The sequence below is a fragment of the Phyllostomus hastatus genome, unplaced genomic scaffold, assembly GCF_019186645.2.
Source record: "Phyllostomus hastatus isolate PE091 unplaced genomic scaffold, TTU_PhHast_1.1 phas_contig_16, whole genome shotgun sequence".
Classification (NCBI taxonomy): domain Eukaryota; kingdom Metazoa; phylum Chordata; class Mammalia; order Chiroptera; family Phyllostomidae; genus Phyllostomus; species Phyllostomus hastatus.
The window spans coordinates 27,814,979-27,829,698 of NW_025333643.1; the positions used below are offsets into that span (position 1 = coordinate 27,814,979).

Below are 14,720 nucleotides of genomic sequence, written 5' to 3' on the forward strand. Positions count from 1 at the left end.
GAATTTGTTATTCTCTTAGACCTAATCTTTGATACTCTTTTTATTGTGCTCTTTCTCTGATACCACTTCTGTCAACCTGACTTTTGTATTGTGCTTTCCCACAACACTGTAGTTTTTTTTTTCCTGGACTATAACCCGATATACAATCTGCATTGCATATATATAAGAGTGAATTATCTTTAGTCTTTATATATTTCACCATGAACCTTAATCTTTGTTCTTTATCACAGAAGATAGTGTAGAAAATACCAGGTTAGTGTAAAAATCAAATTCCCTTGTGTATCTTTATCACTAACAGAGAGAAATAATTGATTGTGGAAGAAACTGGATTAGCAAACTGCAAGAAATAGCCACAATATATTTTCTTCTAAGTTTGTAACTGGCTCAAAGTCCCAGTTAAGGACTCTACATAGAACAGATATAGTGCATTCTGCCTCAGTCTTCCAATCATATTGTAATGCCTATGTGCACATGTAGAAAAGACTCCATGTATCAGCTGACTGAGAATGTCTGAGTAATTTGGCTTTATTTTGTTCCATCACCTATTTTGTAAGCCCTTTGGTTGGGCTCCAGATGTTCCATAAAAGGTGCCAGTTTTTATAAAGAAAAATGCTTACTTTCCTTGTTGGCAGCACTTAATGAGTGTGTTCTCTGAAGACAGGAAAGCACCCTGCCGAGGATACATTAACACAATGGTATAATTTCTGCAGTGCTCACTGTCTGATTTTACAACTGCCCCTTTACCTTCACATGTGCTGGAGGCAGTAAAGGAGTCAGCTAGAGAGCTCCCTTCAACACTTCTCAGTCAGCCCTCTGAGATTTTACCCCTTTGTTGTTGTTGGGGTTCTTTTCATTCATTTCCAAGTTCACACAGCAAATGCCATTCCCAGTTCTGTCCTTTAAAAAACAGTGTTCTTGATCACATCACTATATTTTTTATTTTTTCCCCCTTAGCCATCCAACAAAAAATGAGATAGATGAAAATGCATGTTAAATCAAAAAATATTGTATCTTCTTTTACTTTCACAGAGGGTGTTAAAACAGACTCATTAGTTTTGACTAAATACAAGGTTTCCATGAGGATTTTCAATAAGTGATGTGACAATGTTGATACACGTGTTCAAGACAATGGAGGTTAAAACTGTTTTGAAACTATATTTCTATAATATATCTTGTGTGTTGAGAAAGTTGCAGAATAAATACATGGTAGATATTTTTCAACACATGAAAAGGATTTTCAAGGCAAGGATGTCTTTTCATTAAATACCTTTTGTGTTGCCATAAGATAGCCAACAAAATAAATTTTTTCGAATTTATAATACTAATATGTCAACATGTTTTTCAATAAACTTTTCCCCAGATTTTCTTGAATCTCCATCAGTGTAAGAATTGTAATTATATGTCTTCCTCCCACTTTGAAAGTGGCACAAGGTGATCATTTGCAGTTCTGCTGTTCAAGTCATCACTAGAATAGAAATGTCATGACTCAGTTAACAATGCTTTAGTATTCACATTGATCTTTTTTTATAGTGTTCTTTATCTCAAAAACATTGTAAGTCTACCTCCCACTCTTTTGTTCACTTGCAAATTTTTATTATTCTAGTTTAAGAAGACAATGGTGTGTCAAGAGTCATTGTATACTGTTTATATATTCACCCTGCTTCAAAATTCTTGCTCTGCATAAAGTGAAGATGCCAGAAGCATGCCTAATTCCAAATTCTTTACATACATTTGTAAGAAAATTTTGTTTCTCTTTTGCATCAAAAGAGGTTTGATGTTTCTTAAATTCACAAAAATAAAACAGTGGATTGAAATGTATTTTAGTGATAAGTATTTGGATTTATGTCTTTTAAATAATACCATTTGTTTCTGCCTCAGTTTCTCCCTCTTCATGTGGCTTTTATGGCAGTAGTACTATATTTCAGGGTAAGATATATGGTAGTCCTATTATTGAAATAATTTTGCAGTGAGTACAACTCAGACAACTATTATTAGTGGAAAGAATGTAGGCCTCCTAAGGCTTAAAAATCATGGTATCAAATCTTTGTTCCATTACCAACTACTAAAGTGTTTGTTTTTTTTTTTAATTTGATGCTTATATGATCTAAAACAACTTAGGAAAAGTGTGAAACAGCACATTATTTCTAAATTCATCTCTGTGTGGAAGGATATGGTAGTCATGTGGATTCACCAACATTTATATTTAAAAAAAGATTCCTCAGGAAACTTTTTTACCCCACCTATCAGATGCATTTGAAGCAGTGAAATAATTAGTAATTCATTCACTCAGTCAGGAAACATTTATGAACTCTGTATATATAACCAGCAGTGTGCTAACTACTGGTAAGATATACAATAATGCATAAGACTTGGCCCCTGCCTTCAGACTTTCCTCCTCAGTAAAGTGACAGGAACTCAGACAGCTTGAACAGCATATGATAAATAGATAATAGAGGTTATTCACATAGTTCTTTGGGAATTCTTTTCCATAATTTGGAAAATTCAGGAATTTCCCATTATGTTTGGTGTAATGCAGAAAGATATCTAAGAAGAGATGAAATTTTCACAGGATCTAAAATTATTAATATTCAATTGCCAGGTAGCAATTAAAATCAAGAATATTCCAGAAGGAAGAAAAAATGTTTGTAAAACATGGAAGTGTGGAAAAGCATTTAGCAGAGCATAGATATGGAGAGGAGAGAAGAGGGACCAGTGGAAGTTAAGGTGAAGCATTGTGTCTTTACTATGGATTTTAAACTGTAGTCGCTGGAGCACTAATTCTTGGTTTAGGGGAAATGTAAGAAATATGTGGCATCTCTCCTTGGAAAAATAAACCATGCCAGACATTTGATACACATTCTCCATCCCAAACACACAAACTATATATAAATTCCCTGAATTCCTGTTTGAGACCCTGAAATAAAGTGTTAAAGCAGAAATAAAACAAGATCATATTTTTGTGTTAGAAATTCCAATATGGAGGATGAATTATTGGGAAAGTAGACTGGATTCTAGTTATTCTTATACTATCTCTATTCTCCAAATTAACCTGTAAACCAATTACAACCTTCTCCTTACACTGAGTTTCTTTTTCTAACCTGGGCTACTACATTATCAGTCTCTCTGAAGTTGTCTATACCTCTTCTCCTTGTCTAAGAGATGAGAACATTTAAAAAAAATAAAAAGGTGTGATTAAAACAATTAAATGCTACATAGAAGGCAAAGATACTTCAGGATGGGAAACAAACCACTAAGTTTAGCAATTTGGTGACATTTGCTAAAACAATTTCAATAGATGGGTAAAGCTAGGAGGCAGATTAAAGTAGGATGAATGAGAGAAAGCAGAAGAAAGAAAGTAAAGTTAACCATATACGTACCAGACAACATTCTATAAAAATTTTAATGTGCAAGCTTATATAAATCCGTACTGTTACCCTTGGTAGGGGTGCCAAATTCATTTTCACTGGGAGCCACATTAGCCTCACAGTTGCCTTCAAAGGGCTGAATATAATTTTAGGATTGTACAAATGTAACTATTCCTTAGCAGTTAAGAGAGAGCTCAGCAGTGCCACTGTGTAGAAACAAGGTGCCAGGTCAGATAAAACAAGGTGGAGGGCCAAATTCAGACCACAGATCTTGTGTTTGCCACCTGTGCCCTATGGGCTAAACACTATTATTATTCACATTTATTAAAAATCTGCCCTGGCTGGCGCAGCTCAGTGGATTGAGTGTGGGTTGCAAACCAAAGCATCGTAGGTCTGATTCCCAGTCAGGGCACATGTCTGGGTTGTAGGCCACAGCTCCCAGCAACCGCACATTGATGTTTCTCTCTCTCTCTCTTTCTCCCTCCCTTCCCTCTCTAAAAATAAATAAATAAATAAAATCTTTAAAAAAATCTGAGGAGTCTGTGGCACAGAAAAGTCATATAAATTGTTAATTATAATTGCAGATAATAAGTGGCAGAGCTGGGATTTAAACCCAGGAAGTCTGGTTCTAGAAAAGATGATGATCTTTTAATTACTATTGTGCACTGTCTATTATAAAATAGACTTAATAGGTAAATTGTAACATTCCTAGTACATGTAAAATAATAAGTAACTGATAACAGTGGCATTATGATAGTACTATGGTAAGCAATATAAATTATGTGCAAAGGATAAATTTTAAGGATAATGAGTTTGAAGTAGCCAACACTACTATTATAATAATGTGCTAAATATCTCAGTATTTTGAACTGGATAAGGTGCTAACTGTCTTTATTACCTCTAAGTTTTAGAAGTTCTTATATGAAGATGTTTTTAGATATTAATATTTATAATAACTCTATAATATTACAATAATGTAAAAATACTGGGTAAAATATAACATTATTATTTTGTGTTTCACTGTGAATGGAAAAGGATAGACAAAAACATCTTTTTTTCTAATCAAACTTGAATTTGAAAAGTAATCCATCTTTAGCATGAGTATTCTTTCCTGCCTCTCAAAGAAGCTGTTTGCCTTTTAACTGATGCTAGGCTGCCAAAAAAAAAATGCTATGACTGAATTTATAGGGACAGCAGTGAGTGGCACCAGCTCAGGCTCCATAATAGAAAAGGGCATCCCAGAGAAGATCAAGAGTTGAATCTAGAGGAAAATAGGGAAGAGGCATATTTTCTTTTGTAAAAAGTATAAAAGGTTAGGTGAAATTTTGTTTTCATTTATAGCACTCTGGTATAGATGTTAGAAGAGCAACTAGCAGAGACTGAGGAGGAACAGCTAGGACACAGAGGAAACACCTGAATGCCAAGGAAGGTGAGTGTGTGAAAGGATTTGTGGTCACCAGTGCCAGTGCATGTGGCAGGGACATGAGATACTCAGAAAGCTCCTTGTTGGCACATATTGGTATATCCACTGCTTCACATGTTGCTAAAGAAAATATCCTTAAATGTATTATCCTTATAGCTCACAAAGATTTATATTGGTGATAGAGACTGGCTGGACCCATACTGAGCCTAATCTACCTCTCTGTAAGTCATATGTCATCTGCATTTCCCCACCTCCTTGCATCGAGGTTTGGCCAAAGGAATGTGGGCAGAAATGGGATGTGCCTCACTTCTGGGTTTGTCAACTAAAATATGCCACACAGTCCTTCTCATTTTGTTCTTTACTTAGTGGGCTTTAGGTAAAGACTGGACGTTTGAATAACAACAGAAATCTCTCTTCAGATTGACTGATAGAAGTTGATGTGTGATAACAGCAAGCTTTAATTTATGAGTCAAGGATCGTAGTTCTTGTTTGTGCATGGATACTCCATCTAATGGTGGTTTATCTATAAAATAATTTATCCCATTCCTTCAGCCTATTTGAAGTTTGAAAAAAATGATGAACCAAAGGGCCAAATATTTTTGCCCATTTACATCCTATGAGGATGCTTCATTCCCACCTCACCTTGCTTGTGTTATGATCCTCCTTCCATGTGGGAGGAGGAGGTCTGAACAAAGGTCTTTATTAAAATGATAAACACAAATTCTAATAAAAAGACTGTAACTTCATCACATTTTTATATTTTTTCCTTCTGGCTGGAGCTGGATTCACCTCTCTGAGGGGAACAGCAGTCAAGAAGCACAGGAACACTGGCTTGGTGTATCTTGTCATTATTCTTCATTTGGAACAAATACCATTTTTACCTTTCCTGACAAAACAGCCCCATTGTCATCAACTATAAATATATTAAAACCCACAAGGATATTTTAGTAAGTGTTTCATGCATGCAAAATATTATTGCCTGGAAGAATCCAAATTGGCAGTGAAAGATGTTTCATTGAAGGAAACAGGAGAACTGAAGAGTGAGCCATGCACAGGAAGGCAATTGTTTCTTTAACATGGGTGAGGACCCCTACCTCTATCTCATCCACACCCAGAGGACCTGCTAGACAAGCAGCTGTCTGCCTCTCTCCAGAATCTGGCTGTCAAGGCAAACTTACATTCTTTCCCTTTTTGTACCCCCAAAGCTCCCACCGCCTTTCTGAGTGAAAGCTCTCACAGAGCTCCCTTCTAAATTGCATCACGCACTGCACTCTTCAAACTGACAGAACAAAAGATCTAAATCCCAAAAATGTGGTCCGAATGACTTGTTAGTTGTGCTGGATGATTGCATCTTTAGTTGAGCTCTGATAATCCGCTACCATTGGACCAGCCATCCTGGATGATTGCCTCTTAATGGACTCTGAGAACAGACTATGGTCATTTGGACACTGCTTAACCAAACCTTTCAGAGTCCTTTTCTAGTTAGTTATGAATTAAGGTTGATTTGTTTAATCAGTGAAACATACTCTAAGCACAGAGAGAGTGAGAGTGAGAGAGTCCCTACTACTCTCCCTTAGTGGCAATGAGATTACTTGAACCAGGGGTAACACAAATAAATTCTCTTTTGGAAGGACTAAACAGGCAGGCCTGCCGTGATGTGTGTGTGTATGTGCATATGCATGTGTCTTTCTGTGGGTCCACTTCCCTTCTGAAAATGATGCTACACCAAATAATAGTCCTGTTCTCTTGACAGCTATTTAACACTGTAAGCTCCCCAAACCTTACTGTCTGCTCCTTCCCACTTCTCCCCTAACCATTAATGAATACGTTCAGCTGGTCAGGGTCACTTTATTATTTTGACATAATGAACTGGGGATGTGACTGCCAAGATCCTGAGCTGACACTGGCCCAGCGATGCCCTTGCCCGGAGGTGTCCTGACTGTATGTAGTCAACACACTGGAAAGAATAAATGGTGATCTGCTTCTGAGGATATACACCATGTGAAATGTTAATGCTTTTAAATGGCTTTGCACATACAAAGTAGCTATTATTACCACTATTATTATAAGGTATAAAATCTCAGAGAGCATCTCCTCTTCACCCTCTACCCTCATGATGAGTGCACATGTCTTGAGTGTCCACTGTATTCATAACACCCCTCATGTAAGTGGATTCAGTGATGACATTATAAGACAATGACATCAATTATACACAATAATAATGTGAATACATATTGCTTTGTAGACTTCTAATGAGTGTTTATTCCCTCATGCAAACTTCATTTGTTATTATTGGGTCAGAGATTGTCCAGTTGTCTCTCTGAGTGATTCATTCTTTTGTGTAGAGAGACAGAAAAAAAAATTCACAGTTATAATAATAATTGGCTATAAATTTGGGGTCAAAAAAGGGATAGTATACTTTTCTTGGAAACTGGGTACTGGAACTGAATTTTCCCCAAGCCCCAGCATAGGAGATAGTCATAGTGAAATTGCTGCACATAAGGAAAAGCAGAAACCTGTGGTTTGGGTAGTACTGATGAATCTCAAAGGAAATAGGAGCATAGCATGATGGTAGGTCATAAAGTCTTTGCATGGAGTAATGGCCAAGGAAAATGGCTAAGTGGCACAGTTAACAATATGGCTATCTAATATTTAATTTTAAACCACTTGCTAACTGATGCTGGGATGATGAAGCCCTTCTCCTTATTGCTGTCTGACTTTTGTCAAATTTTAGTAAAAATGTATTATACACAATCTATTATTGATGGTATTAAGAAAAATAATAAAGAGATAAAAGTCAGCTGAAGCCTCAGATAGATCTGAGTAAGTTGTGTAAAAGTATTGTCAATGGGTGACTTGGAATTGGGTATGAGACAATTCCACTTTTCTCAAGGATGCTAGGCACATGAAGAGAGGGCTAGGCTGACATATGAATTATGCATTTGTTCATTTGTTATTTATTCAACTAATGTTTATTGAGTATCTACTAACTTTACAATGTCTTCACCATGAACTCTGAAGGGAAATACTAAAGTGAACAATACTGAAAAGATCCCTGCACTTGGTACAGCTTCTGGTCATAAGCAATGGGATGCACATGTATCTATTCTGCAGCATTTTGGAAATTTATCAGCATCCTTTCTGATCTTCCCACAGACTAGCATTTCTATTTTCTTCCCTATTTCTTCCTTGTTTCCTTTTTGTAATCAAATTAATTTCTTTATTGTTTCTAAGGTTTTTAGATTTTGTCCAAGTTCTTCTCACATATAATGTCTTCCCATTTTCCTACCTAGTCAATCAGATCTCTTTAAAGCCTGCTGTGGACATCCTCAGGTTGAAGAAATATGAATTTTTTTAAAGATTTTATGTATTTATTTTTAGAGAGGGAAGGGAGGGAGAAAGAGAGAGAGAGAGAAACATCAATGTGCGATTGCTGGGGGTCATGGCCTGCAACCCAGGCATGTACCCTGACCGGGAATCAGACCTGCGACACTTTGGTTCGCAGCCCGAGCTCAATCCACTGAGCTATGCCAACCAGGGCAGAAATCTGAATTTTTATTAAAAATTTAATTGTCCTGGAGTGCAACTTGAGCACTGCAACTTGCAACAATTGCCACAATGATTCTAATGTGAACCCAGGGATGTGAAACATTGTCCAAAAGGGTACAAATAAAGTCTTACTTGTACAGTTTCCTATGGTTGCTTTTACTGCAAAATGTCTCTGTCCCTGTAAATTTTCTTCTATTTTCTACTGGGGGAGAAGGACTTCCTTCTATTAAAGATGATCCTCTGCATCAAGAGTTTGCATCCCTATCTCTTTCACCAGCCACAAGAGGTATCTTTAGCCACCATCATTCTCTTTCCCTGTATTTTCAGTCTCACTCTACTGAGTACTTCGTCCTTCTATATGCAGGTTTAGGTGTACCGTAGCCTAAAATTTTTGTGCAAATTTTTTCATCACCCAGTTCCTCACAAGAGTCTGTAATACATACTATTTCATTATTTACCCATTACTTAATTCTTCACAATTGGCTTCTATCCCCCTACACACACACACACACACAAACACACACACACAACTGATCTTCCAAAGATTATGTAGTACTATATACTAGTATAACAAATATGTATTTGTTGAGTAAATAAAAAAATGAATACATGTCTTTGTAATCACCAAATCAATGATCTTTAATCAGTTTCCCTCATTCTTGGTACATGATTAGTCATGCCCATGACTGTCCCTGGTTACTTTAATGTAGAATTCTGTTTTTTCTCTTGTTCTGATGTTTCTTTCATGACCCTTTGGATAACCACTTTTCAGAAGGCAGTATTACAAGTATTTATGAGTTGTGCTGGCAGATAAGCCTGGGGCTCAAATTCAGTCCCTGTTACTTCAGAGCTGTGTGACTCAGGAGAAATCACTTTCCTCATTCAGCCTCAATTCTTTTTTCATAGAAAGAAGATGGGGACAGTATTGTTCTTTCCTCACTCAGCCTCAATTCTTTTTTCATAGAAAGAAGATGGGGACACTATTGTTCATATCTTAAGTATGTGATACTTAAATACATTGAAAAGGCAATAAATGCTCAGTTAATGTTAATAGACATTTGCATTCCTATGGATACAAGCTCTCTATGGGCAGTAACCATGTCTTTTTTTTCTGCCATTCCATTCTGTCCTCAAAACCTGCAATGATAGGCCTAGGGGTCTTGAAAATATTAGTTTTAAATGAATGAGTGAATGCATTGTTTCCCTTCTCTTAATGGATAATTCTTTCAAAAGTCTCTGCTTCAGCTCTCTTCACTCTTTTCCTTGCTGACTTCATTTAAGCTCTGATGAGCTTCTGACCTCATTTATGTTTTCAACTATCTTCTTCATGTAAATGATTGCCAAATCTAACCTGAAATCAGACTGAGCTCTTTGTAACCTCCAGATCCAGATTTGCTGCCCTAAGACACTTCTCAAAAGACCAGCCTCATGACTTCTCTTTGGTGTCTCAACTTCCCTACACTTAAAGAAGAACTAGTTTTCTTTCCCTCTATTAATATTTATTTATATAAATATCAATTGTGTATTCACTCTGATATGTAGTATTATACATGCATATTTGGAATAACCTATTATATAAAAATATGTGTGTTTAATGCATTTATTTGCTTACATGTATGTATAACATATGTATGTATGTATATACACATATATGTAATAACCTCCAAAGAGTTCTATCTGCCTATTTTTCATTTGTTCTAAATTAATCCCACCTGCAAAATCTTATTTTTCCTAATGGGTAAGGTATTAGCTACCTGCCCCAAGAAAAAGCAAAAATAATAATAATATTAATTTTTAAAAGATCACACCCCTATCCTGCTAGTAATTTGACTGTCATTTTAACAGAAAACTTTCTTTTATTTAAACAATACTTATTTATTAAGCAAGAAATGTGTAAATACATTTCTCTTGTAAAAAATGATAGCTCAGCAATCAGAAGTATGTAAAACAAAAAGCAAATCCCACTCACCACCATTGCTTACTGGTATCATTTTGAGATAACTTTTTTCCAGACCTCTTATTTACATTCATGAACATGTGCATGTTCAGTTTTTACTTTGTGAAAATGGGCCATATTATACTTCCTAATGTAGAACTGATTTCCCTCATTAGAATGACTGGGAGGGTGTTTGGCGTAGACCTTACTGTTTCAAGAGCTACCACGAGGTGTTGCCTTGTACAGAAGAAGCAGCACAATGCATTAGGCAGACTCCTATTGATGAATGCTTAGGAACTACCTTGCTATTTGTTTCCTATCCCTCTCATATGTATAATCATTTAACTACATCATGAGAAATATTTCAAACTTGCCTATTTGGGCTGTTCTTCTATTTCTTAACAGTGAAATTTCTGTTGTACGTATCCTCCAAAACCTAGCTCAAATGGTAACTTATACATGGAGCCCTCTGTGTCAACTCCAGCTTAAAGTAATTTCTCACACCTCTCACTCTTCTTCTCCAATCCTTTGAGAATGGAGAGGGAGAATTTTGTATTCCCACAGAGCTTAACATAGGCTCCTACATACTGTAAACTGTGACTCCACCTATTGCATAAATGAATACATGATTTTTAACCTTTCTTTATCTAACATGTATGCAAAAATAAGTGATAAACACTTTCAAGGTAAAAACATATTTCAATATGCCCTGGATAACAGGTATTTAATGCCTGTGTGGCAGTTCTCTGGTAGCTGTTTTGTGGGCCTGGACAAGGGTGAACTTCTTCTGTTACCATATTGTACCAACAGTGCCCATCAATCAATAAAGGAGGCTATTACAAAGAAATAGAAATGTATCTACCAGGATCTTCAAGAGGATTTTGTATTGAACTGAGAAATCCTGAAATAAGGGAAATTAAGAATTATTTGTGCAGATATTGATTATTTGTTTTGCCTTTCTAGGATCCTTTACCCACTTTTTTCAGGAACCAGAATCCCACCTACTAGTGGAGGACCTCATCGATGTAGTCATTGTGGGAATGACCTTACCCACAATGCTCCACACATAGAAACATGGTATCCTGAGTCCTCTATTTTCTACCAAGGTATTTCTTTGTGTGTCTCTGTGTGTGTAATGGTATGGGAGTCAGGTAGTAGCAGTTGAGGTGTTCCCTGAGACTTGAAATTAGCATGCTGAGATGACTATCTCCTTATTTGTGAGGTAGGAAAAAGATGTAGGCTTGTGGCTGACAGAAACCATCTTTCCTGCATGTGTAAAAATCTGAGAATAAGTCAAAATCAGGGGCCAAAGAGCTGAGTAGATAAGGTAAAGGCAGAGTTCTAAATCCATCATTTAGGTACCTGGATTTACTTGCTCCTAAAGCTTGTCTACTCCTGTACATCCTTGATAAGAGAATCTACAAATTCTCTTTACCTAAATTAGTTGGGTTTCTATGACCTATAATGGAAGGACACTTGCAGAATTATATAGGAGGTTTAATTACTTTTAAATATTTCTTCTGATTCTTTATACTTCCTATCTCCTCTCAGAGGAGGTATGCTGATGAAATCCTCTTAAAAAAGAAAGAAATTCTCTAAATTTAATTGTTTAGCCTCTGATTTTTAACACCAAAATTTTCAGAGTGGAAATGTTTAATATTGTCAAGGTATGCCAAAAATGATCTATAAAAATGGTTTAAAGTCAGAAGCTTGATCTCATGCTAAAATGAATGGTGAGAAATAAAAAAGCTGAGATGTGATTTTTTTTTTGCTGAAATGGCCTTTCATCAGTTCTATTTAATTTATACCAGAGAGAAGAAGAAACAGGAACTTATATTTATTGAGTACCTACTTAATTAAACTATTTCATGAAATTTACACCTGTCATATAGATATTGTTATCCTAATTAAAAGATTTTTAATAATCCAAATGATTGTTAGCATTCCATTTTTGTCTAACATCACCTAGCTGGTTAGGTATAGTAGATTCAAGATTAGAATTCAGTTGGGTTTGACTTCTAAAACCTCCTTCTCCACCATTTATAATGTCTTGTAATTGGAATAAATATTGGCTTTATGTTTTGTTTCTAACTCTTAGTCAACTTTCTTGACATCATGGCTTGCTGATTATTGTTTTGGGAGAAAAAAACAATTATTTTATGGGAAGAAGTACATTGCTATTTAGAGGGATGAGATTTGAATTTGGATACATGAACTCTAGGCTTACCAATTTTTTTTTCACTAAAGAGCTCTGTGATTATAGAGCTCAGACTTTCTACATTCTCCTTTCCTTTGCCATTAAATAAAAAACCTAAAGACCGATCATCTCTCAAGTCTATTCTTCTACTCTTCTCTTGGTAAGTACTTTGCTAGGACACTGTACTTCCCCTAGTAGAGATTTTATCCCCATATTATCATTATATGCTAGATGTGGTGATTCAACTCAGTATTCCCCAACAACAAGCCCAGAGTCTGGCAAATAGTAGATGATTGATAAATGTTTCTTGAATAAATTATTAAGGAACAAAGTCTATTTGCTTTTGTTTAGAGAATACTATGTTTTTATTTTTTCAACTGAACATAAAAGTGATCTTTGAAATTGTAGAACATATCTCTGATTTTGCAGATGAAAAGTAAAAATTGGTTAATAAAATATTTGAGTACTACAATGTCCTATATTATCAGCATGGATTTTAAAGAAGAGTTTCCTTTAAATCAAAGCTTAAAACAAGCAGAGTTAACTCAAATTTTTAAAATAGGAGATGTGCTTTTAAAGTATAAAATGGTCACCTTAGATGGCCATTGTAGTTTAGCTTTTGAGGCTTGACAGCTGAGCCTGTCTGGTGAACCCTCTGTGTGAATCAAGCCTTCCTAATCAGCTTTTCCTATATTATTTCATCCTGGGAAAGAAAAGCAGTAGCTAAGCCAGAAGCAAGTAGGATAACAACAACAATAAAAAAAGAGTCGGTGGCCAAAACAACAGAATTACTTCTTTTTTTTTTTCACTTGTTTCTGTGAAGAAGTAAAAAACATAATTTTTGTCTTTGGGCATTGGACAATACAAATCACAAGAACATATATTTTTTATATACTATTTTTTGGTGTTCTTTGGAATTTGGACCCTAATTAAAAAATATGTGTTTCCTAGCCCTTCTTCTGTGAAAATCCTTGGCAATATAAACAGATGCGCTGGTTGGCTTTTAATTCTGACACCAGACTGTCTGAAATAATAGCTCTAAGAAAGTGTGAAGTGTTTCATTCCTCAAGCTTTAATTATAAGTACTTAATCTGTTTCTCTTTCCATTGCTAACTATTGTGCTGATCCAGTTTATTTTTCATCTGGCTAAACATGGTACACCTGAAAAGCCCCTCATTTTGAAAAGTTTATTCTGTATAAGAGGACAGAAACAAGCTAAATTTTGAATTATTTTTAGGCTCTAGGGAATGTCACTGTAATTTAACAATTCAAATACTAAGTGGCACTTTGGCTAATGGGGCTCAGTGGATCAAGAACTGGCCTGCAACCACAGGGTCTCTGGTTGGATTCCCAGCCTAGGGCACATGCCTGGGTTGTGGGCCAGATCCCCAGTAGTGGGCACACAAGAGTTAACCACAAATCGATGTTTCTCTCCCTCTCTTTCTCCCTCCCTTCCCTTCTCTAAAAAGAAATAAATGAAATCTTTGAATACTTAAATAAAATATTAAGTGGTCTTCTTAAAATTTTAGTAATACAGGCTTGTAAGATGACAGAGTTAGGATTTTGATAAGCAGTTTGAAAAATTGAATATTTCCCCAAAAAGTCAACTTATTTGAAAAATGATCCAGGTTAATAGTTTACTGACTCATCTTGACCTTTAACAGTCAAAGATGTTCTTACCTTTTTCATGTCCACCATTTTTTACACCAACTGGCTGCCACGGCATTTTTAGGCATGGGACTGACTATGGGGATCTGACTTCTGTAATTAGGTGGGATGCACCACATATGGCGCATTAGCCAAAACAGTCATCAGTTGCTGGGAGTGGAGACATTTTGAGAGAATGGCTAGGTATGATCTTCCTAAATATTGTCATATTTCCAATTTTAAAACTTTACTAGGTAGAGATGAGTTTTGTTTTCTAAGAGGAAAAATAAATGGAAATTTCACACAAATGGAAATCATTGCTGTAAGTCATGATAAACATAATGAAGAGAGTCTCCTACCCTTCCTCCAAGTGGTTTCTAAAGTCTTTAGTATACATGCATTTACATGTTGAGATACTCTCACCAATTGTTATGGAGCCTAGTACTAAAGATGTTTATATCCACTCTGTAAATATAATGGAAAGACTAACTATAGCTAAAATGTAATGAACTTTACATTAGGAATTAATTGTTAAGCCCTTTATTTTTATTATACCAATTTTGCAGACAGAGAAACTGAAACTCTGATAGTTATTTGCTCAAG

The 14,720-nt window shown here is 35.7% G+C and overlaps 1 protein-coding gene across 2 annotated transcripts in view; it reads right to left on the reverse strand.

The window, feature by feature from the left end:
- The window catches only part of MDFIC2 (MyoD family inhibitor domain containing 2), a 173,209-nt gene that overhangs the window by 52,639 nt on the left and 105,850 nt on the right, over positions 1-14,720 (reverse strand). The window contains exon 2 of one of the 2 annotated variants that reach the window (XM_045832014.1): positions 11,136-11,174. The exons of the other annotated variant lie outside the window; for it this stretch is intronic. Coding sequence (XP_045687970.1) covers positions 11,136-11,174 — 39 coding nt within the window. The remainder of the gene's footprint in view (positions 1-11,135; positions 11,175-14,720) is intronic. 2 annotated transcript variants of the gene reach the window in all.